Source organism: Nelusetta ayraudi, unplaced genomic scaffold, assembly GCF_046127955.1.
Source record: "Nelusetta ayraudi isolate G7.1 ecotype Tasmania unplaced genomic scaffold, CSIRO-AGI_Nayr_v1 ptg000076l, whole genome shotgun sequence".
NCBI lineage: Eukaryota > Metazoa > Chordata > Actinopteri > Tetraodontiformes > Monacanthidae > Nelusetta > Nelusetta ayraudi.
In genome coordinates this window covers 535,765-563,467 of record NW_027466126.1, presented here as the reverse complement: position 1 = coordinate 563,467, position 27,703 = coordinate 535,765, and the positions used below count along the sequence as shown (strand labels likewise).

The 27,703-nt window shown below is 48.7% G+C and overlaps 1 protein-coding gene across 6 annotated transcripts in view; it reads right to left on the bottom strand.

The window, feature by feature from the left end:
* Nucleotides 1–4,506: 4,506 nt before the first annotated feature.
* Nucleotides 4,507–27,703, bottom strand: part of LOC142899815 (putative E3 ubiquitin-protein ligase HERC1) — a 34,045-nt gene continuing 10,848 nt past the window's right edge. For 2 of the 6 annotated variants that reach the window (XM_076043652.1, XM_076043651.1), the window contains 50 exons: nucleotides 27,318–27,609; nucleotides 27,171–27,219; nucleotides 27,049–27,094; nucleotides 26,471–26,724; nucleotides 26,203–26,400; nucleotides 25,903–26,023; nucleotides 25,561–25,801; nucleotides 25,265–25,440; nucleotides 25,018–25,170; nucleotides 24,822–24,919; nucleotides 24,633–24,728; nucleotides 23,972–24,139; nucleotides 23,654–23,893; nucleotides 23,477–23,560; nucleotides 23,018–23,228; nucleotides 22,522–22,810; nucleotides 21,447–22,192; nucleotides 20,914–21,124; nucleotides 19,817–19,986; nucleotides 19,020–19,103; nucleotides 18,114–18,300; nucleotides 17,634–17,761; nucleotides 17,302–17,510; nucleotides 16,959–17,218; nucleotides 16,805–16,857; nucleotides 16,517–16,714; nucleotides 15,948–16,113; nucleotides 15,597–15,858; nucleotides 14,687–14,909; nucleotides 14,308–14,585; nucleotides 14,053–14,180; nucleotides 13,812–13,978; nucleotides 13,463–13,690; nucleotides 13,241–13,368; nucleotides 12,954–13,153; nucleotides 12,735–12,852; nucleotides 12,508–12,639; nucleotides 12,274–12,372; nucleotides 12,013–12,186; nucleotides 11,641–11,925; nucleotides 11,495–11,560; nucleotides 11,269–11,394; nucleotides 11,022–11,160; nucleotides 10,737–10,918; nucleotides 10,338–10,493; nucleotides 10,128–10,250; nucleotides 9,916–10,018; nucleotides 9,277–9,446; nucleotides 8,778–9,189; nucleotides 7,931–8,070 (listed from right to left, as the gene is read on the bottom strand). In XM_076043652.1, coding sequence (XP_075899767.1) covers nucleotides 8,827–9,189; nucleotides 9,277–9,446; nucleotides 9,916–10,018; nucleotides 10,128–10,250; nucleotides 10,338–10,493; nucleotides 10,737–10,918; nucleotides 11,022–11,160; nucleotides 11,269–11,394; nucleotides 11,495–11,560; nucleotides 11,641–11,925; nucleotides 12,013–12,186; nucleotides 12,274–12,372; nucleotides 12,508–12,639; nucleotides 12,735–12,852; nucleotides 12,954–13,153; nucleotides 13,241–13,368; nucleotides 13,463–13,690; nucleotides 13,812–13,978; nucleotides 14,053–14,180; nucleotides 14,308–14,585; nucleotides 14,687–14,909; nucleotides 15,597–15,858; nucleotides 15,948–16,113; nucleotides 16,517–16,714; nucleotides 16,805–16,857; nucleotides 16,959–17,218; nucleotides 17,302–17,510; nucleotides 17,634–17,761; nucleotides 18,114–18,300; nucleotides 19,020–19,103; nucleotides 19,817–19,986; nucleotides 20,914–21,124; nucleotides 21,447–22,192; nucleotides 22,522–22,810; nucleotides 23,018–23,228; nucleotides 23,477–23,560; nucleotides 23,654–23,893; nucleotides 23,972–24,139; nucleotides 24,633–24,728; nucleotides 24,822–24,919; nucleotides 25,018–25,170; nucleotides 25,265–25,440; nucleotides 25,561–25,801; nucleotides 25,903–26,023; nucleotides 26,203–26,400; nucleotides 26,471–26,724; nucleotides 27,049–27,094; nucleotides 27,171–27,219; nucleotides 27,318–27,609 — 8,978 coding nt within the window. In that variant the 3' untranslated portion in view covers nucleotides 7,931–8,070; nucleotides 8,778–8,826. Of the gene's footprint in view, nucleotides 5,093–5,690; nucleotides 5,997–6,829; nucleotides 6,983–7,092; nucleotides 7,346–7,460; nucleotides 7,538–7,628; nucleotides 7,795–7,900; nucleotides 8,071–8,777; nucleotides 9,190–9,276; nucleotides 9,447–9,915; nucleotides 10,019–10,127; nucleotides 10,251–10,337; nucleotides 10,494–10,736; nucleotides 10,919–11,021; nucleotides 11,161–11,268; nucleotides 11,395–11,494; nucleotides 11,561–11,640; nucleotides 11,926–12,012; nucleotides 12,187–12,273; nucleotides 12,373–12,507; nucleotides 12,640–12,734; nucleotides 12,853–12,953; nucleotides 13,154–13,240; nucleotides 13,369–13,462; nucleotides 13,691–13,811; nucleotides 13,979–14,052; nucleotides 14,181–14,307; nucleotides 14,586–14,686; nucleotides 14,910–15,596; nucleotides 15,859–15,947; nucleotides 16,114–16,516; nucleotides 16,715–16,804; nucleotides 16,858–16,958; nucleotides 17,219–17,301; nucleotides 17,511–17,633; nucleotides 17,762–18,113; nucleotides 18,301–19,019; nucleotides 19,104–19,816; nucleotides 19,987–20,757; nucleotides 20,817–20,913; nucleotides 21,125–21,446; nucleotides 22,193–22,521; nucleotides 22,811–23,017; nucleotides 23,229–23,476; nucleotides 23,561–23,653; nucleotides 23,894–23,971; nucleotides 24,140–24,632; nucleotides 24,729–24,821; nucleotides 24,920–25,017; nucleotides 25,171–25,264; nucleotides 25,441–25,560; nucleotides 25,802–25,902; nucleotides 26,024–26,202; nucleotides 26,401–26,470; nucleotides 26,725–27,048; nucleotides 27,095–27,170; nucleotides 27,220–27,317; nucleotides 27,610–27,703 lie in introns of those variants that run through there. The other 4 variants (XM_076043656.1, XM_076043655.1, XM_076043653.1 and 1 more) reach the window with 4 other exon arrangements.

Genomic DNA, 27,703 nt, shown 5'->3' with positions numbered 1-27,703 from the left:
GCGTTCATTCACTATCTCAACGAAATGAGCTCCTCTGATTTTGGAGGGCAGCAGCAGCAGCAGGAGGATCAGGTGACCAGTAGCTCCTGTGTTGGCTCAGCGAGACTATGTAGGTCACACCCTCCTTTGACTAATTAAAAATTCAGAATGGAGAGACCTGCTTCATTCTCTGCAAGGGATTTTAACAAAATGATCTTAAATTGCTTTTCTTCCATTGCTAGGTATCATATATATATATATATATATATATATATATATATATATATATATATATATATATATAATAAAAGAAAGAAAGAAAGAAAGAAAAAGAATGTCACTATCACTGTGGTGATTCTGTCGAAAGATGAGATAGTGTTTTGTTTTTGGTGCGTTAACTTTGGTGATGAGATTTTCTGCAAAGTGAGAGAGCCAGAGCGTGAACAGGAAGTTCCTGATACTCTGCCACAGGACTTATTATCATCCCCAGTTCCCACCCCAGGAGAACGAGGAGAAACCACTCAGGTTTTAACACATTAAAATAGATTAGTCCAACGCGTTTGCCCTTTCTCAGCTCTGTTGTAATTTTATTCTGACATCTGCTCGATGGGAAACTCACTGAAGCAAACTCGAGCTCTGATTTTCATTCGCCTCTGAGTGATTTTTTTTTTTACAGCAAAAAAATATATATTCGGGTCTTAGATGTTTATAGCATGGAAGGAGAGTTCTCTGCTGATGACTGGACAAAGGATGGAAAACACTAGTCTTTAATAAAATTAAAAGCACAAGAAAGACAACAAACTTACGTCATTTGAGTCATTAAAATTGCAGTCATTTATTAGTAAAGGTTTACCGCTGAATGATTAAAAGGCACGTGGGCTGCGTGTAATTTATACGAAGCCTCTCTTGTTCTGGTGCTTCGAAACGCGCGTGTAATTTTCAGAGCAAACGCCGAGCTGACTGGGCGGCAGCAGCATGTGTGGAAGGAGCCCAGAGCACTTTACATTATTCAGTTGGACCGCGGCCCTGGGTGGGCTGGAAGTGGGAGTTGTAGAATTTCAAGTGAGACCCCTGCGGTTGCCATTTACAAGAATATTTCAACGTCCTGGGGAATAATCGTGTCCGTCCTCCGTGCCAAGATTGAGGCGAAGAGAAGAGTGATGTCTCTCCCTATCACTTCTGTTGTACAAGGCTCATCATCCAGAGATCAACTGTGATCCACGATACACGCCAAGTTTGGGGTGAGGAACTAATTGAAAGTGTTTTTAAAAGGGATTGGAAGGTTTTTGGACAAACCTTCTATCACATTTGATCAGAAATCAGATCAATATTAGTATTTTAGCCGCGTAGTGTAGCTGGGTAGTTACACTATTTTCAGTGTGTTGCTTAGAGTTTAACACAAGCTGGGAAAGAAGCAAAAACAAGTTATCAATTGAACAAGGCCCTCACTGCCTTGTTCCTGCTTTAACGCTCCTGTTGCATTCCCGCTAATCTCCGTAGCAGCAGCCAGGCTAGCAGTAGCTTCCTGTTTTCCAACCTTTGTCTTGATCTGGGGCTTTTAAGGCCAGCTAACAGCTGTTGCCTTATGGATTTGAAGCAAATAAAAGGAAGCTGATTAAAACGGAAATCCTAGGACCTACTGAGAACGCTGATTGGAGCTTGGTGCGATGGACCAATGAGATTCCAGAAATGAAATCTTAGCGATCCAGCTGCTGTGGGAGCACTGATGCACTGATTTATTACCTTTCGTGGGGAAAAACAAACAAACATATTTTGCCTCTGTTTCAAGTCTACCATTCACCTTTCCACAACTGTACATTTAACTTAATACCACGTTTGTTCCCAGAACGTTAAATCAAACTGTTCGTGCAATAACAGCTCTGTCTCATCCAAATGCACTGTTGAACGTGATGACGTGCTGTGGCAGCTGTTGCTCAGAGCAGTAGAGCAGGTTGTTCCAAGCCATTCTGTCCCCATCTCCTCCTGACCACATGTCACTGTCCTCGGGCAACCCCAAGATGTTCCCCAGGCACAGGAGGTGCACAGAGCATCCCTAATCACCAGTACCGAGCCCGCAAAATGAGGACAGTTACATCAGGAGGGCCATTCAACCAAAAAAAAAGAAAAAAAGACAAAGAAATCCAAAACTAATGGTTGGGCAAAAAGAGAATAAACAGTGAAGACTGATTCAGTGCTGAAAACCAGTCTCCCTTTAGCACTAGCTTAGCACGTTAATCTTTGTCCTAGACTCCAAAGGGAGGGACTCACGCAGTTAATCTCGCCAGAGGAAAAAAAAGCGCAGGGATCCCTCTGTTTACAGCCGCCTGCAAAAAGGTTGCTAAAACCAAGGTTTTTGTGGACTTTCCACATGTTTGGAGGGGTAAACAAAAACCTCCATGGATGGAGCCAACAGCCGGCAGTGGCAGTTGGGGTCGCTGAACTTGCAGATGCATCAGTGCCCTGTGTGACCTCACAACAGGCTGGTTTCCAGGACTGTGTGTTCTCGGTGGAGCATGCAGAAAAGCTGCATGATACAGGAGCTTTAATCTACCAATCAAATCAGGCTGAGAGAAACATCAAACAGAGAACTTGCCAAGGCCTTGCTCTCACTTTGAGCAACAATGGCATCAATAATAAAGGAAAAACCCTCAAGAGTCACGTATGGGAGCTCCAAAGCGCTCAAGTGGCTGGAAAAGAGGCCTCCCGCTGCCCAAAACCCCGACACCTCAACACCTCCGTCAGCTGGGACGCATACATGAATACACGTTACTCAGGTTGTGAGAGGTGTATCACTGCAGTAACTCGACCACATGCTGCTTGTCGCCGTGCATGTCGTGCAGCCGTGCGGATCAAATGAGCCGACAGGTAGAAACAGGGTGACAGAGATTAGCTGACGGCAAAATGCATCATCAGCTGTAGAGGATCCGTGTGCGTGTATGTGTGTGTGTGTGTGTGTGTGAGAGAGAGAGAGAGAGAGAGAGAGAGAGATGCTGATGACGATACCTACTTGAAACGCTCCCTTGAACTCGCTTTGCGCAGACATCTGAGAGCAACGACCACACTGCCCTCCTGTGGGAATGCGGGGTATTGCATATTCATGCCAGGGTCAGCCGTCGGCCTGGCGTGAAAGCTGAAGCTCGCGCCATATTGATCTGCCGCTCTTAATTATAACACAGCGTCACCTCGCGGTAGCAGGAACGTGTCCACCCCTCATTAAATATGTACGTCAGAGCCGATAAATGCGGTGTGAGAGAGGTTTCCTTACTAACATCAACTTTAAAAATCACTCAATCTCACATGCAGGTTTTTAAAAACATTTTTTTTTTTTTTTTTTAATAGTTTTCCAGTTCTGAACACATCTCACCGACTCGGCCAGAATAATTGTATTTACAGCTGCGGACAGAGTAGAAGAGAGGACACAAGTTCTTCCAGTGGTTTTCCTTTCAGGTCCAGTGAATCGCTTTAGGCAGCGAGGCCAGAAGTCGGATTTAGAGATCATCCAAGCACATGACTACAGCAGGGGTAGATGTATAAGTTGTGCGTGTGTGTGCAAGTGTAATTGTATTTGTGTGCACGGATCAAACTGTGCGGTAAAGTCCTCTCCACTCTCCCCAATGCGGAGCCTGGACCTAGCAACATTTGTAGTTCAGTTACTTAATTTTAGAATTTTTACATTGGTGTATTATTATTATTATTATTATTATTATTATTATTATATGTGTTTGTGTACTATTATATTATTATTTCTGTGATAATTACATAAAAACATTATTTTTTAAATTACTTGTTAATAATAAACAATCGTGCGTGCTGAGGAGGCCTCACCAGCCAGTTGCGGATCTGCTGACTGTGGTGCTGAATTCTGCCCAACTGGTCACATTGCCGCTGCACACTGGGAGACAAAGTGGTAACAAGGTCACAGCAGAGTCGCCTCTCAGCAGCGCAGACAAATTGCAGATGCGCCAGCTGCGCTGCAGAGTCTGGAGAGCATCAAACTCCAGGGGAAACTGAATAATGATGTGATTTAAGAGCAGCGTTTATATCAGGCTTTTTTTTTTTCTTTTTTTCTTTCTTTCTTTCTTTCTTTCTTTTTTTGCTATTTGGACTCGTGGGGACTTCTTTCATGCACCAATTCAGGTTAAGCAGTAAATTTGGATGGGGAGCGAAGACAAAGGCTTTTTTGTTTGCTGTGCATTACTCACTAGTGTCAATCAAGCTGAATTCAGACAAGAAAATATTTGGCAAGCCTCACCAAAAGGAAAACATTGAAAATCTAACCGCTGTGCAGCAGAGTGATGTTAAGTCTGAGGATTTTATCTGTGTTACCAATTAGCTTTTACGTTTCAATAAAAGACAAAGGAAGAAGAAAAAACGTCTTTTGCTTGGTTGGTCTATTTAAAAAAATAAAAAAAAATAAAAAAAAGTAGTGTTTTCATTTATCATCAGATTCCACATCTGCACACTTCCAATAAGGCACCGCTGTACTTTGAATATTCCCCTGTCAAAAAGGAGATTAACAGCATGACCCTTATTTAAACACTCTTTATTTTACAATTATCCCGTTTTCGTGTGACAGCTTATTAAATTATGACATTATTATTTTCAAACAAACAGGCACATGGACTCTTAAGTAGTGGCTTATTCACTTGTAACGTTTTTCTTTTTAGAAATTATCATTCTTCTGTCCCCGTGTCGTGCTGACCCAGAGTAATCACTGCAATAAATACATCGCCGCGCACATCTTTAAATAAAACCAACATACAAACATAGTACACAACCAGAAAGGTTTGGCCATTAAAAAGTGAGTTTCGTCTTTTTCTTTTTTCTTTTTTTTCTTTGTTATTTTTTAGTGCATAAATGTGCATGGCGTTGGGTGGAGTTACATTCATCACCCAGTTGGCCGTAGCTGCCCTCGCCCTTCGTTCAGTCAGTCCTCGTTGTCGGAGCTGTCCGCCGGCTCGGTGTTGTGGGTCAGCATGTAGTTGTCCATGTCAATGGAGGGGCAGTTGTGGATGGAGTAGCGCAGCCGCTCGGCCAGGACGGCCTGGCTGGTGTAGGGCGGCAGGCGCAGCAGGAAGAAGCACGTCTGCGCCGTGGGGAGGCCGTTGACGGGCTGCGACGGAGGAGGAAACGGGGAGAAGTGAGTTGTGAGCTCGACCGATAATAACCCCGGCCGGGTGGGGTCGCCCAGTAGATTAGATCAGGGGTGGGCAAACTATGGCCCCGGGGCCCAGATGCGGCCCATTAAGCTTTTTAATCCAGCCCACCGAACTTGAGGAAATTACATTAATAGTAAGTTAGTCATAAAATATATGGATTTCGTCATTTTTTCAGTGTTTTAAGAGTCATTTAAATAAAGAGCTAAATACCACGGGGCTTTGAATATAGATCATTTGTTGTATTTTTATTTATTTTTTTAGGTCATTTGATTTGATAAAGAGGAACAACGTACACTAGATGGAGATTTTTTACAAGAAGTGTAAATGTACCCAATGCTAGCATGAAGCTAATTTGCATTGGTCGTCCCCCTGTGGTTCTATAAAAACACACATTGCAATGTCAATTGCAAATTTGCCAGTTTTCAAATGAGATTGAAACACATTTTGTACGTGATATATTTTTTTCTCTTATGAGGTCGGTCACTGCTTTCTTTACTATGAATATTGTTGCCCGGTCTGCGACAAATAAAGCTCTTGAATCTTGACTCTCACCCTGTCCACTTTGATGATCTGGAACTTCTGCGCGATGTCGCCCGGGTTGGACGGCAGGCGGGAGCGGCCCGAGACGAAGCGCAGGAAGAGCACGCGCTCCTCGTTGGTGAACTCCTCCAGGCTCTGCCAGAACCAGCCCACCAGCTGGTGGCTCTCCGTCACGTCGCGGTAGCGCACCAGCTTCTTCAGCATCTCCACCGAGACCTCGGGCAGGCCGCACACCAGCTGCTCCAGCTGCTGCGCCGTCAGCAGCGAGAGGAGGGGCACGGGGATGATGGCCGACATGCCCTCCCTGACTGCCGCCACCTGCGCGGCACGGGACAGCGTCAGCTTTGATACTTCTGACGGCCGGATGAAGGGGAGCGAGCGCGGCACAACAAAAAGGCCTGTCTGGCGGAGCGCTTAATGGCGACTGGCGGGCCGACAGGTGTCCCGACGTAAATGAGGAGTTTCAGACGGCAGGCAGGGAGGACGCGCCAGAGTGCAGCGCTGCCACCTGCGTGGGGGCGGTGGCAAGTTTGAAGCTTTAAAGGGTTTTTAAAAGCTTTATTTGCTGGTTTTTCCCTTTGTTTCCCACCGTTCAAGAGGTGAGACAGAAGCCGCAGTCAGCGCCAGAGGTTGCTGGAGCGTTGTTTATTTTTTAAGCGGCTTGATTAAAATCATTGAATTTTCCAGAAATGCGTTGCAGTGGCAACAACCAATAAGGTCCGTCAGGAAACCTAATGCTTAATTGTTGGTCTTACCTCCCAATGGGTGTGATCACAAAAGCAGTCTCAGCGCCCTCTGTGACATCACAAAGGGTCCAATTTCAGAACTGTGCGATTTAGTGCGCGCTTGATCAAGCAGAAGAAATAAGCGAAATAAATCAGCACAAAGTTAATTTTTACATAAAAAGGGGGCGTGGACAGTGTTTCCGGTGCCTTTGATGGGAAATCTTCTACAAAACTTGCAGATGCACCTCCTGCTAAGAATTGATTCTGGAACAACTTGTACTCTGCTGATGTTCCCTGCAGCAACCTGCACCACTGATAGCTCTAATGTTGCATGAAATAGACTCAAAAGACGCTCCCCGTTTTTTTTCTTCCTGCAGCTGTGTGGAAATCGATCTGCATGCTGTTGTTTCCCCCCCCCCGACAAACCTGTGAGTCCATCTCGTGCAGCCTGTAGTCCAGGGCCTTCTCAACGTATTCCGTCCGGTTCATGAAGGTGAGGGAGATGTTTTGGCCACCGGGGACGACAGGGACCAGCCTTCCATCGGCGCTGTGGGCCATAAAGGAATCCAGTGGGATCATCTGCAGGAGAAGGAGGACGTTAGGAACCAGAGGATCCGACAGCGGAGAAAAGTCTTTGACTGACAGGGTTGAAGGTCTGCTGTCTGCACAGCATCAACACAACATCTCACCACGTGGAAATTGTCCTCCGTGATGCCGCTGTTTTCCAGGTGCAGGATCCCCTGGAGCGTGCGGAAGGTGAGCAGGTCCACCTCCTCCAGGTCAGCGCCCCCTAGTGGCATCGAGCACAGCTGCTTCCACACCCACGGAGCCAGGTGCAGGTCCAGAGGCTTCTTGGTCCGGATGGCCACCGCCATCAGGATGCCCAGGAAGCGGAACTGGACCATGTGATCTTCCGAGAACGCCGCCGGGTTTAGGAGGAACCTTTGGTATCGAGCGCAGCCGCGATGCAGGTGAGTGTCATTTATGGAGGCAATTTTTTATTAGGCTGAATCAGCAGGTTGGTTTCAAATGAAGTGACGAAGAGAAAAAAGTGCACCTGTCTGTGTTGCTGCCAACATCTGCAAAGCTGTTGGGAGTGTGAATGAGGAGCTCCACCACACCAGACTGCAACTCCTGGCGGAAAACACAGCCAATGGGAATTAAAAACTACACAATAAAATGTGCCGCAGATTCACTTTGCCAGCGCTGCCGCTGCTCCTCCCACCTGGCACATCTCGGTGATGGTGTCATCGAACACTCCGCCGGCGTCGTCGGCCCCCTCGCCAACCAGCTTGACCTTCCAGGCTCGCGACGGCAGCCGCAGCTCCAGAGGGTTCAAGCTCACCACTTGCTTTGCGATTTGCACAAAAATGGGCTTGCTCGAGCGCCCCCTGTAGGAGAGGAGGAGGCACAGATGAACACGCCGCAGCAGAGGCTTTTTCTTTTTGCCATTTCTTTCCCATTGAGACAAATGCAAATATTCCCCCTGAGCCTCACTTGGTGGAAATCCGCTTGACGGTGATCTGCGGCCCGTACGTCTTCCCCTGGGTCATCGTGCGCCCGATGGAGCGCACCAGAGGCAGAGTGTTGACTTTGGGTGACAGTAGGCCCCTGAGCTCGCCTCGAATGATGGCGGTCGTACCTGAACTGTAGCGTGAGGTGGACACCTGGGTGGAGGGAGGCAGCTCGAGATTAAAATCCTCATTTCTCTCTCTGCCAAGATGTCTGCACCATGGCCCTGCATGTATCGCTCCTCCTCTTCTACCAATCTGCTCTGATTGGTGAGGCTGAACTCTGGGGGTTCCAATCCTCCAATCCAAGAGCTTCTCTGCCACTGCTTCCTGATTGGTGCGGCACCTGTTGCCCTGTTCAATCCCACCAGTTATGAAGCCCCTGATGTTCATTCAGTCCACAGTAGTGACTGCTTGCCCTTTCTGTTGCAGCTTTGTAGCCTTGTAAACTGTGTAGCATTTTAGCATCTATAGCATTTTATCTGTATAGCCTTGTGGCAATTTCACTTTTGAACGCTTTGTTTTGTTGTACATAATTCAACCTGTGGAGAGTGGCCTGGGTTACAGTTGAAACTGACTGATTATTTTGTTTCAGGCTGGGTTTGGTCTTGTCGAGATACACCAGGTGCAGGGGTGCTGGTTCTTTTGTAATTTTGGTTCTGAGGTCAATAAGCAGCTTTTGTTTCCTTTTTTTTTGTCTAACATTTGTAAAAGTAAATCATAAATCTTTATGTTTTATTCTGTTTTTGATTTGACCAGCAAAACTCAAGGTGCAATAAACTTACCTCGCCTTTGACGTCAGGCTTTCCCCCTACTAGCCAGGTTGTAACATGCATTCAAGAGAAAAAACGACCAGTGCGTACCGGGTGTTTGGGGTCGAGGTTAAGCAGCCTCCAGGACTTGTACATGAGATCAGAGAAGTTGTAGAGCACCATGAGGCGCATGCTGAGGACGCCGGGGCTGCAGTCTTTCAGAGTGTTGTACTGCGGGGGGACGGACTGGGGAAGGCCCAGCTGGAAGTTTCCGGGGCCACCTGGGGGAGGAAGAAGAAGGGCGCGGGTGAAAGAAGATAGCAAAAAAAAAAGCTTTCATTTCCGTATTGTTTGCTCTCATGCTCGCGCTAGAGTGCGTCGTGCCTGAGTTCTTGGTTGAGGTAGATGGTGTGGTCCACGCAGAGCTGTGGCAGCGGCCAGCAGATATCTGCCGGATGTTCTTCCCCTGCAGCGCCGTGGCGAGCGTGGCCTCCTTCACCAGGTTGGAGTGTCCGAGGCCCAGCTGCAAGTCACGCGGAGACAAAACGGGATGTCTGAGCAAGCTGCTCGGAGGTCGACGTCGAGGGGCGCCGCCGTCGCCGCCGCTCACCTGGCCCTCGCTGTTGCAGCCCCAGGCGTAGACGTCGCCGGTGGAGGTCAGCGCCAGCACGTGTTCACAGCCCACGGCGACGTCCGCGATGAACAGGCCCTCCAGGGACGGGACCACCTGCGGGTTGGACTTGTTCTTCAGCATGGAGTCAGGCAGGCCGATCAGGCGCTCTGGAGGACGGACACAGCGACACAGAAGTCAGGATTCAACTCGGCTGGATAAAGGTATGACACATAATAATAATAAAAATAATAATAATAATAATAACAATAACAATGCATTGGACTTATATTGCGCTTTTTGGGACACTCATAGACATCTCACATTGAAAACAAAAAAAAAGAACAACAGAAAAGGATTAAGCAAAGGCCAGTTTGAACAGGTGGGTTTTGAGGAGAGATTTAAAGGTCTGTAATAGACATTAGATATCTGAATAAAACTTTGAATTTGTTTGAAAGATTATTAAACTTTGTTTGGGGCACTTCCTGCAAAAAAAACTCAGTTTTAGCTTCCTGTTAATTTATGTTTTTAGTCTCTGCCAGAAGAATTTATAAGATAAAAATACAGTGTACACAATTGTGAGGCATACATATATTTTTACGTTGAAACATGTTCTCGTTCCTAACTAAAACACCTCACCTTGTCCAAATGTGTAAACATGTCCGTCACAGGCCAGCGCCACTGAGAACTGAGTCCCGCAGCAGACCTTCTTGATTCCCTTGTTGCAGAGCGGCTCCACTTTCTGCAAAAGAGACGGAGGCGTGTCAGCAGTGAGCTGGCGGAAGTCATGAAGTCAAAACAGTGTGAATAAATAAATCGACTGCGGCACCGTGAACGCATGTTGGTTTTACCTGAGGGTAGTATTTGGCTGTAGAGGAACCGGTTCCAAGTTTGCCATAATCTCCATCTCCAAAGGCCCACACCACCGTGCCGTCGAGAGACACGACCAGCGTGTGGTTGAGGCCACAGGACACCTGGGAAAGTTCACCGGCTGGTCAGCTGGACTTTTTCAGTTGTTTTTTTTTTTGGACTTAAACCAACCAACCAACAGCGTCTCTCACCTGCCCCACATGATATCCCTCCAGGGCGGCCACCCTCTCGGGCAGCATCTTGTTGGATGTCGACCTTTGACCCAGACGACCTGACTCGCCGCTGCCGAAGGTGAACAGCTTCCCATCTGCAGTGACCACGGCGGAGTGCCGGAAACCGCAAGCGAGCTGAGGAGGAGACAGGTCACAAGCTAAAAACTAAAACAAACTAAACAGCAGGCAGATATTAACGTCATCAAATAAACAACCTGAAGAAACTCACAAATATAACTGAGACAATGAGTGTTATGAAGCTGAAGTGCAACAAAAATCTATTGTCTAAAATACTGAAAGCTGTCACAGAGGTAGCAGCCCTTCATTCATGGTGAAGGAAAGAATCTAAACAAGACGAGACAAGACGTCTCTCTCTACCTGAATGACTTCCTCTCCCTGCAGAGCCTCGATCTGTTTGGGTCTCCTCTGCCTCTCACTGTTGCCGTGACCCAGTTTCCCAAAGTCTCCGTCCCCCCAGCTGAACACCTCCCCAGTCTCCATCAGGGCCATGGAGTGTCCGTCAGACCCACAGGAAGTCACCAGCTGAACCACCACGTAGCCTGCAGGAGAACCCAGTTTGTCAAGTGTGATTTTTAACATGAGAGAATCCAACACACCAAAAGCTGAGAAGCCCAGACCTGATGACTGAGACAAACACTTTACCTTGAAACGCAGAGATGATCGTGGGGATATAGAGGTCATCAGAATTCCCCTGGCCCAGTCTGCCGTACTGGCCCTCGCCCACAGCCAGAACCGTCCCGTTGGACTGGAGCAGGAAGGAGCAATTCTGTCCGCACACAACCTGGACCACACACCAAAAAAAACACACACGAAGGAAGAGAGAAAAAAAATCAGGAGAAAGCACACGTCCAGGAGAAAGGACATGTCCTGGGAGGAATTTGGGGTCCACCTGTTGGGTCTGTAACAGAGAGGGTGCCAGCGTGGGGACCATGAGGTTGGTTCCGACTCCCGCCAGCTGCCCGTAGCGCCCATTGCCCCACAGGTACACCTCGCTCTTCCCGCCTTCCTGCCAGTCCTGCCAAACACAACACGAAGATTAATAAGTGAAGTACTTAACTCCGAACTGCATGCAGCTGCTGCTGCTGTGTACTGATTCCTGATGGTTGCACCGTCACCTCCGGCATGGTGGTCGCCCAGGACATCAGCTGCTCGTCCATCTTGAAGCTCCACTTGCTGTTGTCCTAAAAGACCAACAGATGCGTCACCGTGACCGTGTCTCCGGAAGAACTCGGCCTTCTCGGCGGGAGAAACGGAAACTCACCAGGGCCTTGGCAATCTCGTTGTCCTGCACCTCCTTGAAACCTGAAACGACGAAGGACTCCGGGAAGGCGGTGCCGCTGGCGATGGCCTCGGCGCTGCGCACCGTGGTGGCGTACGCGGCCAGCCAGCTCCACTCGGACGGGCAGGAGTGAGCGTCGGGACAGGGGTGGTGTGGGGGGCGGGGATAGCGGCACAGGTGCTTCTCCAGGCACAGACCCACAGCCAGGGAGGCCAGGCTCTGCAGGAAGGCACTGTGGACCAGCTGGTCGCCGGCCGCCACGTGGCTCTGGACCGGGAAGAAGAGACGAGCTGCAGCCAACCAGACAGCGTTCAACTTTCTTTTTTTTTTTTTAAATCTACTTTTAGTACCGACCCGCTCGTAGTTGTACTGCTCCTGCAGCAGCAGCGGCAGCCTCTCTAGGAAGACGGCCAAACAAGGCGCCCGGTTAAGACCCAGGATGTTCTGGCTCCTGAGGACCATCCGACAGGAAGCCAGCATGTGATTCTGACTGATCCAGTCTTGGGTGCAGCAGATCAGCAAAACATCCTGGCAGACACAGGATGCAGCAGCATGAAGGGAAAAAACACAAAAGAAAACACTGCTTGTGCTTGTTGGTGAGACGAGGTGAATTACCTTCGACCTCCCAAAGCAGGCGGCCACGCCCAGGTTTGGGATCCAAGTGGTGTCGACAACAGAACCCAAACCCGTGACAGTCTGAGCAACTGAGCCGTCCTGTAAGTTCAGAATGATGACAAGATGTCACAGTATTTAAGGTCACACTTTCACGTCGTCTCAGTGGGCGATTTTAGTGACTAATTAATGTCGGGTGAAGATATCGGCGGCTCTACTAGACATTCTTCCCCTGACCTGCAGAGACCAGATGTTGAGAAGTCCACCGATCCCTCCCGAGACCAGGGCCAGTCCGCCGGAGCAGAACGAAAGGGACTTCACCGCTGTGATGTGGCCGTGCAGTAAGAACACACACTTTGCACCGTCTCTCTGCGCACGCGAAAACAAGAGAGGCAACAAGTTGAGAACAGGACCACAAAAAATCCAGAGAAACTTCATTATCCAACGGCATTATCATTACTAACCTGAGGGACTCTGGAGCTTTGGTTTTGATTTGGAAGGCTGTTTTTTATATTCGGTAGGGACACAGCAGTGCCCCCTTGTGGCAGGGTCCAGACGTGCACAGAGCCGTTCTGACAGCCTCTGCAGGGAAAAACACGAGGGGCTGTTAGACAGATTGCAACACATTTAAATTAGATGACAGTTAATTGAGAAGTGGTGAGTTGTAGAACACTGAGACTGACGCCGCCATCATGAGCCAAGGATCGGGTGCCCTGCCGACCAGCGGGCACCACTCCGCCACGTTGACGGTGCAGGTGTGAGCGAGGGAGTGCAGGGTCAGCCACGAGCCTCCAGAGCGCCCGAGGATCTTCACCACCTCCGACTTGCCCAGGCAAAGCAGCAGGTGTCCCGTGGGGTCCCACTTCAGCGAACTCACGTTCTCCTACGGTGGGTGAGTGGCATAGAGAGCAGCGTGAGCGGGGTGAGCGTCATGAATTGAAGCGTTTGTGGGGTTTTTTTGCAGACAAACCTGGAAGATGGAGAGCACGACAGGCTGCTCGTTCTCGTACATCTCCGTTGAGGCCAAGAGGATTTTTCCGCTGGGATATCCCACGGCGAATGGCTTCTCCTCACTGTGCCAGGCAACACACTGCGTAGCTGGGGCCAATCAGGAGAGAGATCTTCCTTGAAATTCTTAAATTTGGTTTATTACAGTTAGTTAAGTGTGGAGGAAACATTTCATCTCCTTTACCCTCCTTTCTGTAGCAGTGCACGAGTTCCGTGCTCTTCACGTGCAGGTCGATCTCGTGCATTTCAACCTGCAGCCAGCAGAGGGAGCCATCCGACCGTCCCACCAGCAGGCTCTCAGCTGGCCTGTTCCTCGAGGCCGCTGGTGGGTCGAGAGCCCACAAGTTGAACGCCTGAGCCCAGCAGAGGGCAGTGACGCGACACATCTGGGCCTCCACGTGGCAGTGAGAGCCTACCCGGTAAAAACCAGAGTCATTTTATGTGAATACTTTATAGATGAGGCGTCACACATTATGCTAGTTTTGGATAGAAGAAAGAAAAGTATTACAAGATTTGAAAAAAGTCAAACTAGCCTCTGATGTTCATGATGTTGATGTGTTTGATCTCAGGGGCTGCCAGGAAATTTCCCCCAGTGCTCCAGTATATGGGCAACATGTGGTTACATGTAGTGGTTCGGTCACTGCTCGTCCTGTCCATCTTACTGCAGAGATCATCAGAAGAATAGAGAGACATCTCGTTTCTGCACGACACAAACCCGGTCAAACAGTCAGCGGCCAGAAACAAAATCAAACAGCGACTTGGTTGTTAAATGACCTGGTGATGCAGGAGAAAGTGGTGTGCAATTCGATGGCATTCTGGCTGACGCTCCACAGTTGCACCACCTTGTCCTGGGAGCAGGTGGCCAGCAGACTCTGGTCACTGTTCCAGAAGCAGCTGGTCACCTGGACAGACATGACATAGAAAAACACACTGGGATCAAACAGAAACCAATATTTGGCGTTTATGTCTCACTGTCTGCACTAAGCACTTTATTGTTTACTTCATATCCTGATCTCCCTCTCTTTGCACCTTGTTATAATGGCCTTCCAGCCGCTTGAGTGGACACTTGCGCAGGTCTCCGGCCAGGTCGCTGTAGGTCTGAGGGCGACTGGGGCCGTCCCTCCCCGTGGCGGCCAGGGCCTGCACCAGCTGCTCGGCTGCCCACTGGCGGTGTTTGCTGCTCAGCCTGGCGGACAGGACACACGCTGCCAGTGCATTGGCCAGCTCCAGGGGCCCCACTCGGGCGCTCAGGTAGGGCAGAGGGGACGGAGGCAAGGCGGGGGAAGACAGCGTAGGGTTCCCTGCGTCTGGATCGGAAGGGACGCGTTAGCAGGAAGCGACCGTAACATCAAAAAACGCAACGTTACGAAATACAGGAAGTTCTAACAGCATGAAGGGATTTTCTGACCGTTGGTCTCGTGCTCGGGTTTGTCCTGGCTGTGACAGTGAAAGCCCCGCTCAGTCAGCAGGGACACCAGACTCTGTGTGACCAAGAAGACTGGAGGAGTCTGACTGCCGCAGTCCTTCTGCTGCTGTCCTCCCGCGGTGGCCAGGCTCAGGCTCAGGCATCCTCTCTGCTGCGGGTCGCCGACGGCGCCCACACTGACCCCCGTGGCGACCGCCATGAGGTTCTGTGGTCAGTCACATACCAAAGGATATTCAGATTTTTATATATATAATATATACATACACATTTATATATATATATACATATATATATATATATATATATAAATATAAAATATAATTAAAGCTGCAAGCAGCGTTTGCAGGACTGAGCCGCCGTGGCCGACGCGACCCCTGATGACCCCGACCTCTGCCAACGCCTGCAATTGACCCCCGTCCTCTACCGACGCCCGGCGACATCTGCTGACTCTGAAAGAAGTCTATGCAGGATGAGTCCTTCAAAGGATGCGTCCTTCGTAGGCTGTCTCCTTCACAGGATGTGTCCTTGAAAGGATGTGTCATTCATAGGATGTGTCCTTCATAGGATGCGTCCTACCGAGGAAGGACGCATCCTGCCAAGGAAGGACGCAAAGGAAGGACGCATCCTACAAAGGAAGGACGCACCCTACAAAGGAAGGACACATCCTACAAAGGAAGGATGCAAAGGAAAGACGCATCCTACAAAGGAAGGATGCACTTGCGAAAGACCAGTTCGTTTCAAACTGGTCTTCTGCGGGCTCAGTCCCTAATTATATAATATAGAATTATAAAATAGAATTCGGATATATAAGGGCTTATAACACTGGGGATGCTTTAATATTATTAATTATTATTGTTTCATATGTGTTATATGTTGAATCAATGGATCAGACCTGAGTGCAGATCTCCACCAGCTGCCTGTAGGCAGCAGGGCTGTGTGACACCACGCTGCCGATGGCGGACGAGAGGAAGCTCAGGCAGGATGAGTTGTTGCGCTCGGCCGCCGCCGCCGCCGCCGCCCCCTTCAGGCCTGGTTGTCTGTCCGCGCAGCTGTGCGCTCTGCCGGCCACCGCCAGAGTCATCAGGCGAACCAGGATCCGGATGTCGGCCAGTCCGAGGGACTCCAGGCCGTTGGAGTGGCTGCTTGCCGACGCGCTGCAGAGGAGAAGAAATAAAAATCAAAAGTTCCGATCGCCAGTGAATGAAACGATGAACATTGGCTCTGCGCCGGGAGACAAACGTGCCTGGATGCCGTCTGAGACAGCGCCCTCATCACCATGCTGTAGGCCAGCAGGATCTGCGCCGTGGAGGTGACCCTCCTCAGAGCTTTCAGCCGGTCGTGCGAGTCCCTCAGCGACACGGCCTGCTGCCCCAGGCTCAGGAGGGTCTTCTGCTCAACCAGCGCATTTCCTGCAACAGTAACACAAAGTCAGTTTTCTTTTGTTTACAGAGGTTCATTACTTTGGAATTCACATTTTCATTTAGCAAAAAAGTCCTAATACATCAAGACTCTATAGCTTCTACTTAATTATTTCACTCCCACTCTCAGTTTTATACTGCTTTTTGTCTTCACCAATTCTGTGTCATCATGGAAAAAGTCCAAATAGGAAAAATCAAAAAAGAAATACTCATTGAGGCAGTTTAAGCAGCAATAAAGACGTTAAGTGTTTAAATGGCTGGAACCAGACAGCATTTAAAGGGCCAGCGTTGTTTACATATGTTTGGAATGAGGCGGTTTTAATGGACGCTGCTGGATGATGACTGGTTGTTGATGTGGCTCCAGTGCCAGGTTGTCTCACTGAATACCCCTTACCTTTGTGGGCCACTGCTCTGGCCGAGTCCGCCGAGCTGTAAACCATGGCTCCGAGGGGATCTGGCTCGGTGAAAGCGATGGGGTCTGGCACGGGCTTCTTCTCTGTCAGCCCGAGCGGCCTCAGCAAGACTCCAAAGTCCTCCAGTCCTGTCAGCTTGTCGGCATCGCAGGCATCTTGGTGGCTTATTTCCCAGTCATCTGAGCCGATGCGAGTGATGGTTTGAAAATCCTTCAAAACATTTCACAAATGTTTGTGTGTGTGTGTGTGTGTTTATTTGTTTTTTTTACCGTCGGAGGTGTTGTCCAGGTGGCCGATCAGATCGGACGTTAGACCTTTAATTCTGGAGCAAAATTAGGAGAGAGGGCAAATGTTTAGAGATGCTGATTAAAAGCCCTTGTTGGCTGACACGTGCAGCAGCGTGCATCCGTACTGGCCGCAGACCTTTCGTATTTCGAACCCTGGTCGTTCAGGTTGGCGGCCAGGTATTTTTCCCTGCAGGAGCTGCAGAGGAGGTAGAAGGGGAAGTTGGAGCCGCACTCCCCTTTGAACCAGACGTCCACGTAGGAGCCCGAGCTGTCGTAGCCCTTGCGCGCGGCGCTCTGCCCGCAGCCCGGGTGACGGCGCTTGATGTGGTTGTTGAACTGGAGGGTGAAAGTGTTGCACAGCTCGCACTTCACCATCTGACTGTGCTCCTCTCCGGCCTACGAGACAGAGAGGGGGTTACCAGCTCGGCTGTCACTGACGTCGTTCAGTTTCCTGCACGCGATGCCGGCGGCGGCGTCACCTCCACCATGTGAAGCGTGTCCCTCTCCAGGCTGAAGAACGACGGAGTGATCAGGTCCTCGTAGGTTTCCTCGTGGTACGGCTCGTCCATGTAGCCCAGCTCAGCCTCCTGCTCGGCGGAGAAGGGGTGAAACTCGACCTGCTCGGGCCATTCTCCCACCGCGGGGGTCTGCTGGTACAGCTGGGGCAACGTGCTGGGTGACGGCAGGTCTGGAATAGAGGAAGCTAACATTGAAATACATATGTAACGAGGCCTTTGACTGTCATTTGTTAGCCCACAGCCGTGTTTTTTCTTTACATATCCAAACACTGAGGTAATGGTTACTGACAAACCTGCTCTCCTGTAAGAAATCCTCTGACTTGGGCCTGAACGTCGCCTCCGAGCTGGAGGAGGTCTGTTTCGAGTCAGGTGTACATCTAGAAAGTTCTCCCTCTCTATCCAGTCGAGCCCAGGCAATAAACTGGATCACAAAATAACACACAGCCCATCAGTTTGGCTAAACAGGCAGCAATATATATATATACATATATGTATATATATATATATATATATATATATATATATATATATATATATATATACATATATATATATACATACATATATATATGTATATATATATATATACATATATATATATATATATACATATATACATATATATATGTATATATATATATATACATATATATATATATATATATATATATACATATATATATATATATATATATACATATATATATATATATATATATATATATATATATCATGCTGACGAGAGAGTCGGCCTTTGCAGTCTTATCTCTGACCTTTCGCTGGGTTGGCTGGTGGGTCGCTCGGGGCACTGCACCGTTTCGGGACCATCTGGAGACGGCGTGTCAGGGACGCCCTCGGGTCTGGGCGACTCGGCCACATGCTGCTCCTCACTGAGCGGGTGCTCCAGCATCCAGCTCGCCAGCACCTCGATGGTCTGGGAGTCCAGGTCACCCGCAACATCTGGAGGGTCGGGCAGGCATACCGCGGGGAAGGTGAAGTGTCATGGTTGAAAGAAAAGGAAAGATGCATCACAGCTAGGCTGCATCATCCCAGGAAAGGTTATTATTATTAATATACTTTTAATTATTATAGATTAATCTGCCACTGCTTGTGTTTGAACTGACATTCCAGCTCCAGCTCTGTGCATGTGATCTGTGTGTGAAGTTGGTTCAAATCAAAGGTGAAGACGTGCTGAAATTAATCCAAATATTTGCAAAAGTATCAGAAAAGTTTACGTGTGTCAATGTGTCTTCACTTCACAAAAATTCAAAAGGTGCCATGCAAGAGCAAAAGATCAGAGTAAAGATAATTTAACCCTGCAGTGCTCGGAAAAAGAACATTTTATATGGACTACACGCACTGTTGGATATTGAATTTGCAATACAACTAAAAAGCATAAAATTCATTATTTTAGATCTCTGTATTTTTTTTTCCAATGCAAGAGCCAAATAATCATAAATATCATCAAACTTATTTTAATTAATGTTATAATACCTTTCATTTAAAAAACAGGTTTCTTTATTCAAAACACTTTTGGTAATTTTAAAGCACAGAGTGAAAAAGATAGATGTATGAAATATAGAACATTTTGCGCATCATGAGTAAAAAATAACAAAATAAAACAAAAATGATCATTATAATGTTGCCATATCAGACAGACACACGTCACAAAGCAGTACCTGCTGCCTCCATGGCCCAGTAGATATGTCTCATAGAGAATCCCATTTCTAGCAAGCGACTGGTGACAAACATTTGTGTCCGTTCTGGTGGTTGAGGAGAAAAGAAAAAGTACAGAAAAAAACAGAAAGGAACAGGACCACAGCTCCACTTGGAATTGTGTTCTGTGTAACGAAATTTGATGAGGAATAATCTGACATGTTTCTTATCATTGCTCCCTTTAATTAATTATCTGCATTTTTTATTTTTTATTTTAAAGCAACATCTGGCTTTTACTATATTTTGAGATTTTTAGCAGCAAAGCTTTTAATTAGTTAGCTTCTTGGTGGTGATGTATCTTAAAATATGTATGGCAGTAGGCTCATTTTACTCTGCAGAACTGTTTAAAATAATGACAAAACAAAAGGTGCTATGCAAGCATGTGAGTCAGAACTGTTGATGACATGCAGAGCTATAAAAAAAAATAAATGGTGCATTTGCATGCTGCTGATGTGACAATAAAATGGCATGCAAAGGTCAGGAGACTCCACTGAACATTCATGATTTGGCTCGACATTCTGGACCACAGCTGAACCATTTTTCTTGCGTTAGTGGAATGTTTGACAATGAAGGCAGCATGGGGGGGGGGGGAGTTAAACAAAATAACTTTGAGCAGCAGGACCGCAATGAACAACAAAAGGGATCTTCCTGCATTATTTTCCTAGATGGATTCCATTTAAAAAAAATACAATAAAAAATAAATAATGATTAAAAAAATCAAGGCTCAACTCCCATTACAGTCTCTGCACTTTTCTCTTACCCAGGCTGCTTCTGGCCTGCGTGCTGCAGGGACCTGGTTCCATGAAGCTAGTCTGCTGCTCTGTGAAGGCATCACAAGAAGCAGAGCTGGCCAGGCTGAAGCAAGGGTGCAGCACCGGGGCGGGGCTAACCAGGCCGGTGAGCGTGGGGAACCGAGTTAAGACCATGTGCCTAGAGGGAGCAGAAAAACACTGTGCAACTACTACTGAACTTTGAGGTTGGTTTTTTTTTTTCAAAAAAGGAAATTCTGACAGTAAAGAGTGAAAGAGTGTCTTCTTCCCAGACATGTAAAAACTCTGTCTGTCCTTCAACTCCCTTTTGTTTTTCTTTAGAAAGTGAGTCTTGAAGACACTGTTCTCAAAATCAGCTCCTTGATTGATGTCAGGAAGTGGACAGATAGCTGGCAGCGGTTACTAGCTAGCAGCTAGGTGTTCTCTCTGCACTTGTTTTCATCAAACATGCGGAAGGTCCAACAAAGCATCAGTTTTAGCAGGAAGCTAAAATCAAGCGCTTTAGCAGAAGGCTGTAAACAGAGGGCTAAATATGTTTGTTTTGTTTTTTTTGTCGGGACACTGTTTTTCCTTTGTTGTAAAGGTAACCCAAATATTACATGAGGCACATGAGTATTATACTTTCACATTCAACACATCCATCTCACAGCATGTTCTTCAATTTACGGTTATTTGGTCTGGAACATTTCGAATTGAATCTGATTGAATTTGATTGCTTTGATTCCAGCACTCAGGCTGCAACGTTTTCTTGTTTTGCTTTGCGCCAACAGCAATAACACAGGTGTTGTCAGCTGGGCGGGTTGGGCGGGGGCGAGGAGGTGGGCGCGGGGGAACGGGGGGGGGGCGATAAGCGGAGCAGAGCTGAAGCCTTGATTAAAGACACAGCAAGCAGAATCCTCAAGGTCTCCCTCTCTGGAACATCCTAACTCACCGACTCCCTGGACCTCAGAGAAGCTGCTGCTGCCGCTGCTGCTTCCGACAGACACTGGTCTACAGTGACGTGTGACAACATTCGAAGGAATTAGGGCGGGTCGCTGCCCTTCACTCTGTCTCCGCTTGAAACCAATTGTTTTTTTTCTCTACTCACTGGAGGAGGCTGATGGGGAAGAAAGGGTTGAAGCTGTCAAAGCCGTCCGTCTGCAGGTTCACCGGCAGCGAGGACGCCAGGTCCGTGTTGGAGGACGAAGCGGAGGCTCTGTTTGATTGGCCGAAAATGGCCGTGCCCTCCGAACCTGCGCTGTACAGGGAAACCGAGCTGGAGGACTTGGACATGGGCTGAGACGAGTGGTGGCCAGAATCTGCAAGCCGCAGAAGTGAAGATTATAATTATACAACAATGGCAACAACGTCAACAACGGCGGTCGTTACAAGTCATTCTGAGCTTGACATGAACTACACAACAGAGGAAGACACCAGGTTGAAATCGTCATTATCAACATGCAACGGCATTCTTTGGTGTGAGATCTTTTAGTGACACCTTGTAAGAGGAAATAACAGTACGGACAGGCTTAAAAACTGCTTTGAAACAGTCGCACCACTGAACAAAGTGGCTTACATGAGTGCAACTCAACTTTGAACGAGGGTCAGTCTGCGGCTCTAGACCGGAAACGAGCAACAAACCTTTCTGCTCCTTCTCCTCCTGCAGGCGGCTGGCGGCCCCTTTGTAGATCATGATCTGCGCCCTCTCCAGGTCGGCGAGCGACACGCTCTGCTTGATGGGGCAGGGCCGCACGGCCCACTTCACCATGCTCTGCACCACGTACTGCAGCACCGACCTCAGCTCGGAGCTCTCGTCCCACTGCTTGCCCCTGGCCCTGGCCTGCTCGGGGTTGGGGCTGGTGGGGGGGCTGCTCAGGGAGACGGGAGGGTCGTGTTTGGGCAGTTGGAGCAGGTCCGACAGCTTCTCGCAGCTGAAGATGACGGTGAGCGACTTGAGGGCTCCGATCAGGAGGTAGGAGACTCTCACGGCTCTCAGCTCCAGGGCAAACGCGTCCAGTTTGGACGTCTGGGGGGCTTGGAACGGCTGGCTCGTCTCCTGCTGGTCTCCGATGGTCTCCGCGTCAATCTTTGGCTCTTTGCAGTTCATCATCTCATCCTCCGTCTGCCCCTTGACGTCAGCAGACGCGTCTTCATCCTGGTTGTGCTGCTGCGGCTCGCTCTCTTTCACGCTGCCCTCCGGCGGTTTCCTCTTGGAGGCCACGTGAGAGTCCAGCCAGCCCTGCTCCTCCAGCAGCCCCATCAGATAAATCAGGTCCAGCAACACTGCGGGCTTGAGGCCTCGTAGAGGAGTGACGTCGCAGCAGGAAATGTCACACGGCTCCAGCGAGATGACGGGCGTGTCGCTGGGTGACCAAGAATTCATGGAGCTTAGTTATTGGGATGGTGGTGAAAGGGGGACCCACAGAAGACGGCACAGACAGAGCAATGTCGTGACAGGGGGGAGGTGCCGGCGGGGGACGAATGGGTTTACGAATGAGGAGGGAAGAGCAAAAAAAGAAAAGAGCAAGATCAGAAGAGGAAACGATGAAGGGAAAGTAAAATGTTAGAGGAAAAAGAAGGAACAGCACAGGGAAAGAGTTGTAGACAGTAATAAACATGCTGAAAGGATCAAGACAAGGAAAATATAAGAATTGATTAATGGACGTTAATGAAAGTTGCTATTTTAAAGAGACAAGCTGCATAAAAATTGATGTACCTGACAGAGAGGTCTGCCTCCTCCCACTGCAGCTTGGCCATGGAGCTCCCTTCCTTCAACACTCCCAGCAGGATGGCCCTACGCCCGCTGGGCCGGTGCAGGCACAGACCTCCGGCGCGCAGGCCGCTGTCCACCCCTCCAATCAGGGCCAGGACGGGCCACACCTCGGAGCAGAGAGCGGCCAGCTTGGAATCCGACAGAGATCGGCGGTGCACAAACAGCTTTGGGTCGTTGTCGTCGTCGGGGGTGTCGCTTCTCTCCTCCTTGTCAAAGTGGGTGGGGCTGAGGCCTGGAGGGCGAGGTGGGACGAAGGTGGGAGAAAGGTGAAGAGGAAGAGTAGGAAGAAGAAGAAGAAGAAGAAGAAGAAGAAGAAGAAGAAGAAGAAGAAGAAGAACGGAAAGACAAAACTGAAAGTTTTTTTTCCCTTCCTTTTTAATTCCTTTTTAACACTGCTAGCTGAACAACACACTGAAGGCAGCGTGAGCTCAATCCCGACCTGCGTCCGTCTCCTTCAGCAGGGGCCCGATGAGCTCCAGGTGGCTGTGGATGTGGCGGTTGATGTGCGACGTCCACTCGGCGCACTGGTGGAGCCTTCGCAGGAGCTGCACCGTGGACTCCAGGAGGACCGTGGTCCAGGGGCTGCAGAGGGGCTCGCCGGGCAGCAGGTTGCTGGGCATGCCTCGCATCTGCAGGTCACGCAGCGCCACCTATCGACATTTATCAGACATCGACGTTTAGTTTTGAATGTGTCACCACAGTGCTGGAAACTGAAGGAATATGGTTCATTTTCTGGGCAGGTGTTTTGTTTTTTTTTATTCTATGCAACTGACTGTCTATTCTAACTGGTTTATACTTCACGTAATGTATTATTTTTATAATCTGCTTTATCACTATAATACAGAAGTGTGCTTCTGGTTTGAAATGAGCTAAATTGTGCCTGCTGTAGATGGAGCACCTTCTCTCCAGGGTTGCTGCTGTAGAACAGGACGCAAGGGTACAGCTCAGATGCCACCACACCTTCAAATGCCAGCTTTGGCTCCTGAAGAACAAAAGAAAATGTGAAACACATCATCAGCAGAAGCCAAAAAAAGAAAGGAAACAAAACTCTTGGAATGTTGCCAGACAGCCAGACCTTGTCGTTCTTGGCAAAAGACACGGTGTGAGCCTCCATGTCCAGGATGCAGGTGATGGTGTCGCCTTGAGTGAAGGAGGGCAGCGTGCGCACCAGCTCGCCTCCGTGGTACAGGTTGCCGCTGTACGCGCGGTACAGCCACATGTCGGTGGTGGTGTGGTGGTTGTGATCTCTCACCGGCCAGCGCGACACGCCAACGCACGTGCCCTCGTTGCCCCGGTTCTCCTTGGTGATGTGGAACTGCAGAGGAGGAGGCCGGACGTCAGACAGGAAGGAAAGGCCGGTCGGCTGCCTCGGCGGCCAGAGGCCGGTCCTCACCTTCCAAATGAAGCAGCCGGACGTGATGGCGGTGGTTGCGAGGCCGTAGCCTTTGCCTCCTGAGCCGTGCGAGAGGATGTTGCCGCTCTCCAACGAGCAGCAGATGATCTTGTGCGGGTCGAAGGAGAAATCTCCGATTGGAATACATTCGTCGTAGCAGCCGGGAGTCTAAGAGAACAGAATTCAATAACGGACAGGTTTTCTTTTTTTTTTTTTTTTTAAATCTTGATGCCTCAAAAATATTCAACCATGCAATTATAAGATGGCATAAAAATCAGAGCTGCAGATCTACAAAAGGTAATATATGAGTTCTGGTTCAGATGATAAAAATTTAGTTTTTGTTTTTGCTCGCCATTTGTTATATGACACCAATTGAAAGTTGTTGTTATTTTTCTGTTGTATCCCTTGTTGCACCATGCAGAACAGATCCATCTGTTCAATCAAGTGGCCCTGCCGGTTTCCTCCTCATCGCTGCCAAGAGCTTTACCTAATCTACAACGCAGCATTCCAAATGGAATGTCACATAACATGTTTTTTTGCTGTTTCAGGGAGTTTGTATCAGCTTTCCCAACATTAATTCAGGTGTCACCTGGCACTGCAAAAGTCACATGAATTTAAAGAATACAGTAATGATGTATAATAACATGGTACATCTTTTTACCCCTTTGACTTTTTCAGGCATCTCCTCGTGGCTCTTCTCAGTTAGTGGTTCTTTCCACATGTAAATAGATAAAAGCTGAAAGAGCTGTTTAACAATCTGCAAGATGATGAAAAGGAAAGAAAGGCATGGTCAAATTGACAAGTTCTCACATTAACATTAGTCATTTATGTTTGCATTTTCTGTCTGTACCTGTTGAATCTGAACAGGATCCAAACAAGCAGGCAACAATCTCTCCAGAACATGAAAGGCCAAAAGTTTAGTGCGGAGGTTCTGGAAGCACGGAGATCCTAAAAAACAAAAGACAACGAGGGTAAAAAATAGATTTAATTAAAGCGTTAAAAAACAGTAGAAAGACTAGAGTGTTAATCAATTTCAATCATCTGACCTAAAGAGCACTTGTGTGAAATAATGGCCATGAGTGGATCAATCCATTTGACAAAAGTAGAAAGTCTTTTCATCACTCTCAGAGAAAGCACACGCCTCAGAAAGACCAGGAAATCCGCCAGCTGAGACTCAACCGCTTTGCTGCTTTCCACCCCTGAAACAACGCAGAATGAAAAAAAAAACAACAACTGGAAAACAGACTTTAAAGGCATCACTTCAATGAAAAAAAAAAGAAAAAGAAATCATACCTGAAAAACCCATTCGATTTGTAGCCTTGCTGGTGGAGTCTGGGCCCACCCTCTCTGCTGTTTCTCTCTCTGCTGCCTGCAGCTGCAGGAAGGTGTGCAGGATGTTCTGGAGCTGCTCGCACATCACCGCCATCAGAGCGCAGGACACGTCGAGCGGCAGCAAATCCTCACAGGAGCTGAGAGCGCAGGAGAGGCGGGTACGTGAATGAAAGCCCGACGTTGGGTTAGAATACGGTCGGCATCTTGCCACCAAAAGGTGTTTTCTTGCAGCTGCTTCATGCTCCATGAGTTCTCACCTCGCAACCACGGTCAGTATTTGGAGCAGACGGTTGCACGCTAACTTGACGGCGCTACTGAGCATCATGGGACCGGACGCGGAGGCAGCGAACCAGCCCTGGTTCATCAGGGCACAGCTGTTGTTGGTCAGCATGGACAGGATATCCAGGATACCGCACTTAATGACCAGCACCAGGTCTACCGGCTGGTAGCAGAAGTTCAGTGCAAACATTGTGGCAAGGAGGAGGTGCTGGCATGAACCTGCGCACGAGGGAAGACAAATCTTATCTCGGTTTCTGTTAAGAACGAGGCACTTTCAATGAAAGCGTGCTGCGCGGTGTGGAGCATTTTGCAGAACAAACCTGGATTTTCTGTTTCTGCAGAGGCCCTGTGTTTGAGGACGTGCACCACCTGCTGGTAGAAGGTTTGAGCTGCCGATTGTAGCTGCCGTTGCTTATCTAAAGAAGCTGAGTGGGTGCCAGACTGGGTTAAAAAGAAAGAGATTTGAGAATATGAACAAGGCGTTAATAGAGAAGAAAGACATCAAATGAGTTCAATCACAGAAACCAGTGTCTATGTCGGTTCTTAATTTGTGTCTTATTTAAAATAAATGCTGAACAGACACTTCAATGAGTAAGGTAAAGATCACATGACATTGGTACCATGTAATGCTGCATCTCATACTGAGTCCCAGTGTGAGAGCCAATGATTTGCGTTCCCAGTGCAAAGCAGCCAGAGAGGAACTGAAGCTGCGCAGACTGCAAGAGCGCAGGAGACTGCGGGGAGACAGGAAACGCGTCGCTCTTCTCCTCCATCTTGGACAGGAAGGACGTCATCTGAGACAAGGCCTCCAGGCGCAACTGGTAAAGACACAGGAATTAGAATCCAATCCTGAAAAAAACCTGTCAAAAACACAAGACTGCTCTCTACCTCGGCTCTCTGCTGCTGCTGCATTATTGCAAAGGTTATGGCTTTTGGGTCCGCCTGCCCGCACGTCTGTCCACCAGGGAGCGTCGGCGAGGAGGGAGAAGCATTCGCCGAGCCGCCACAGACAAACTGGAACGCCTGGTTCAGGATGGGCAAAGTGTTGTTGCCGCCGTGGGGCATGGAGGTGGTCGGGCTTATGCACTGGCGCAGGCGATCCCAGGCGTCTTTCATGATGCCAAGAGAGCACAGAGGTAAACCTGCAAGAGGCCCAGAGGTTTTAGCGGTTTAGAGGTTTGTGTTCTACAGGGGGTTTTTATACCCTGATTCATTTGGTGCTAATTGATGCGCATAACACAAACTGTTTTGAACACATGCAGAGTGCTTAAAGAACAAGACACAAAAACACTGAAGGGATTCGACCCACAGCATCATTAAAAGCGGGTTTGTTCGAGAACTGTTCTGAGTGGGACTGAGCTGCTCACCCAACAAACATTTAGGGTGGGGGGTGTGGGAGGGGGGGGGGCTGTAAGCGATTTACCTTAAGAATCACAAACACTCAGAAGTGAACATGTTGCACCTACCCATTTTATTCTTGGGATTTCCCAAAGAGTTTTTGGATTGGTCAGACTAAATAAGACAAAGACAGTACATTAGTACTGATTGGAAAGGGAGGCTACAGTGTCCGCAGTGGGTTGAGTCTCACCTGTTTCCGCCCATCGGCAGACATTGCGAATGATTCCGATGTTGTTTTCCTAAAAAAAGAAAAACAGTATAGAGGCTCAGTTAGTCTGAAAAAAAATACTTGTACACCCGCTAAACATATCCTGCTGTGCTGCGGCTGCCAAGCTACCTTGCTGCGGAGGGGCAGGCGGCCTGACTGCTCTCCCCCTCACTGGGTTCCACCCATGCTGGCCTGACGCCCAGCAGCAGGAAGAGACACTGGGCCACCACTGAGTGGCAGGCTGCAGGGAAGGACAGGCTCTGCTCACTCTCCCCCTGGTGTTGCCACTGCAGCCTGGCGTCGGGCTCCCTCTCCGGGCTGACCAGGCTCTCCATGCTGCTGGTGCCAAAGGATTCGTACACCGTCACGTTCTGCTGCACCTGCATGGCCTCTCGAGTGGCCATGAAGGACTCCAGGACTTCTGCGCAGGGAGGCAGGGGGAGATGTGTGTGTGTGTTACGGCATGCTGTGGAAAATGAGAAACAACCAGACACGTGGGAGGGGAAGGTGGGAAC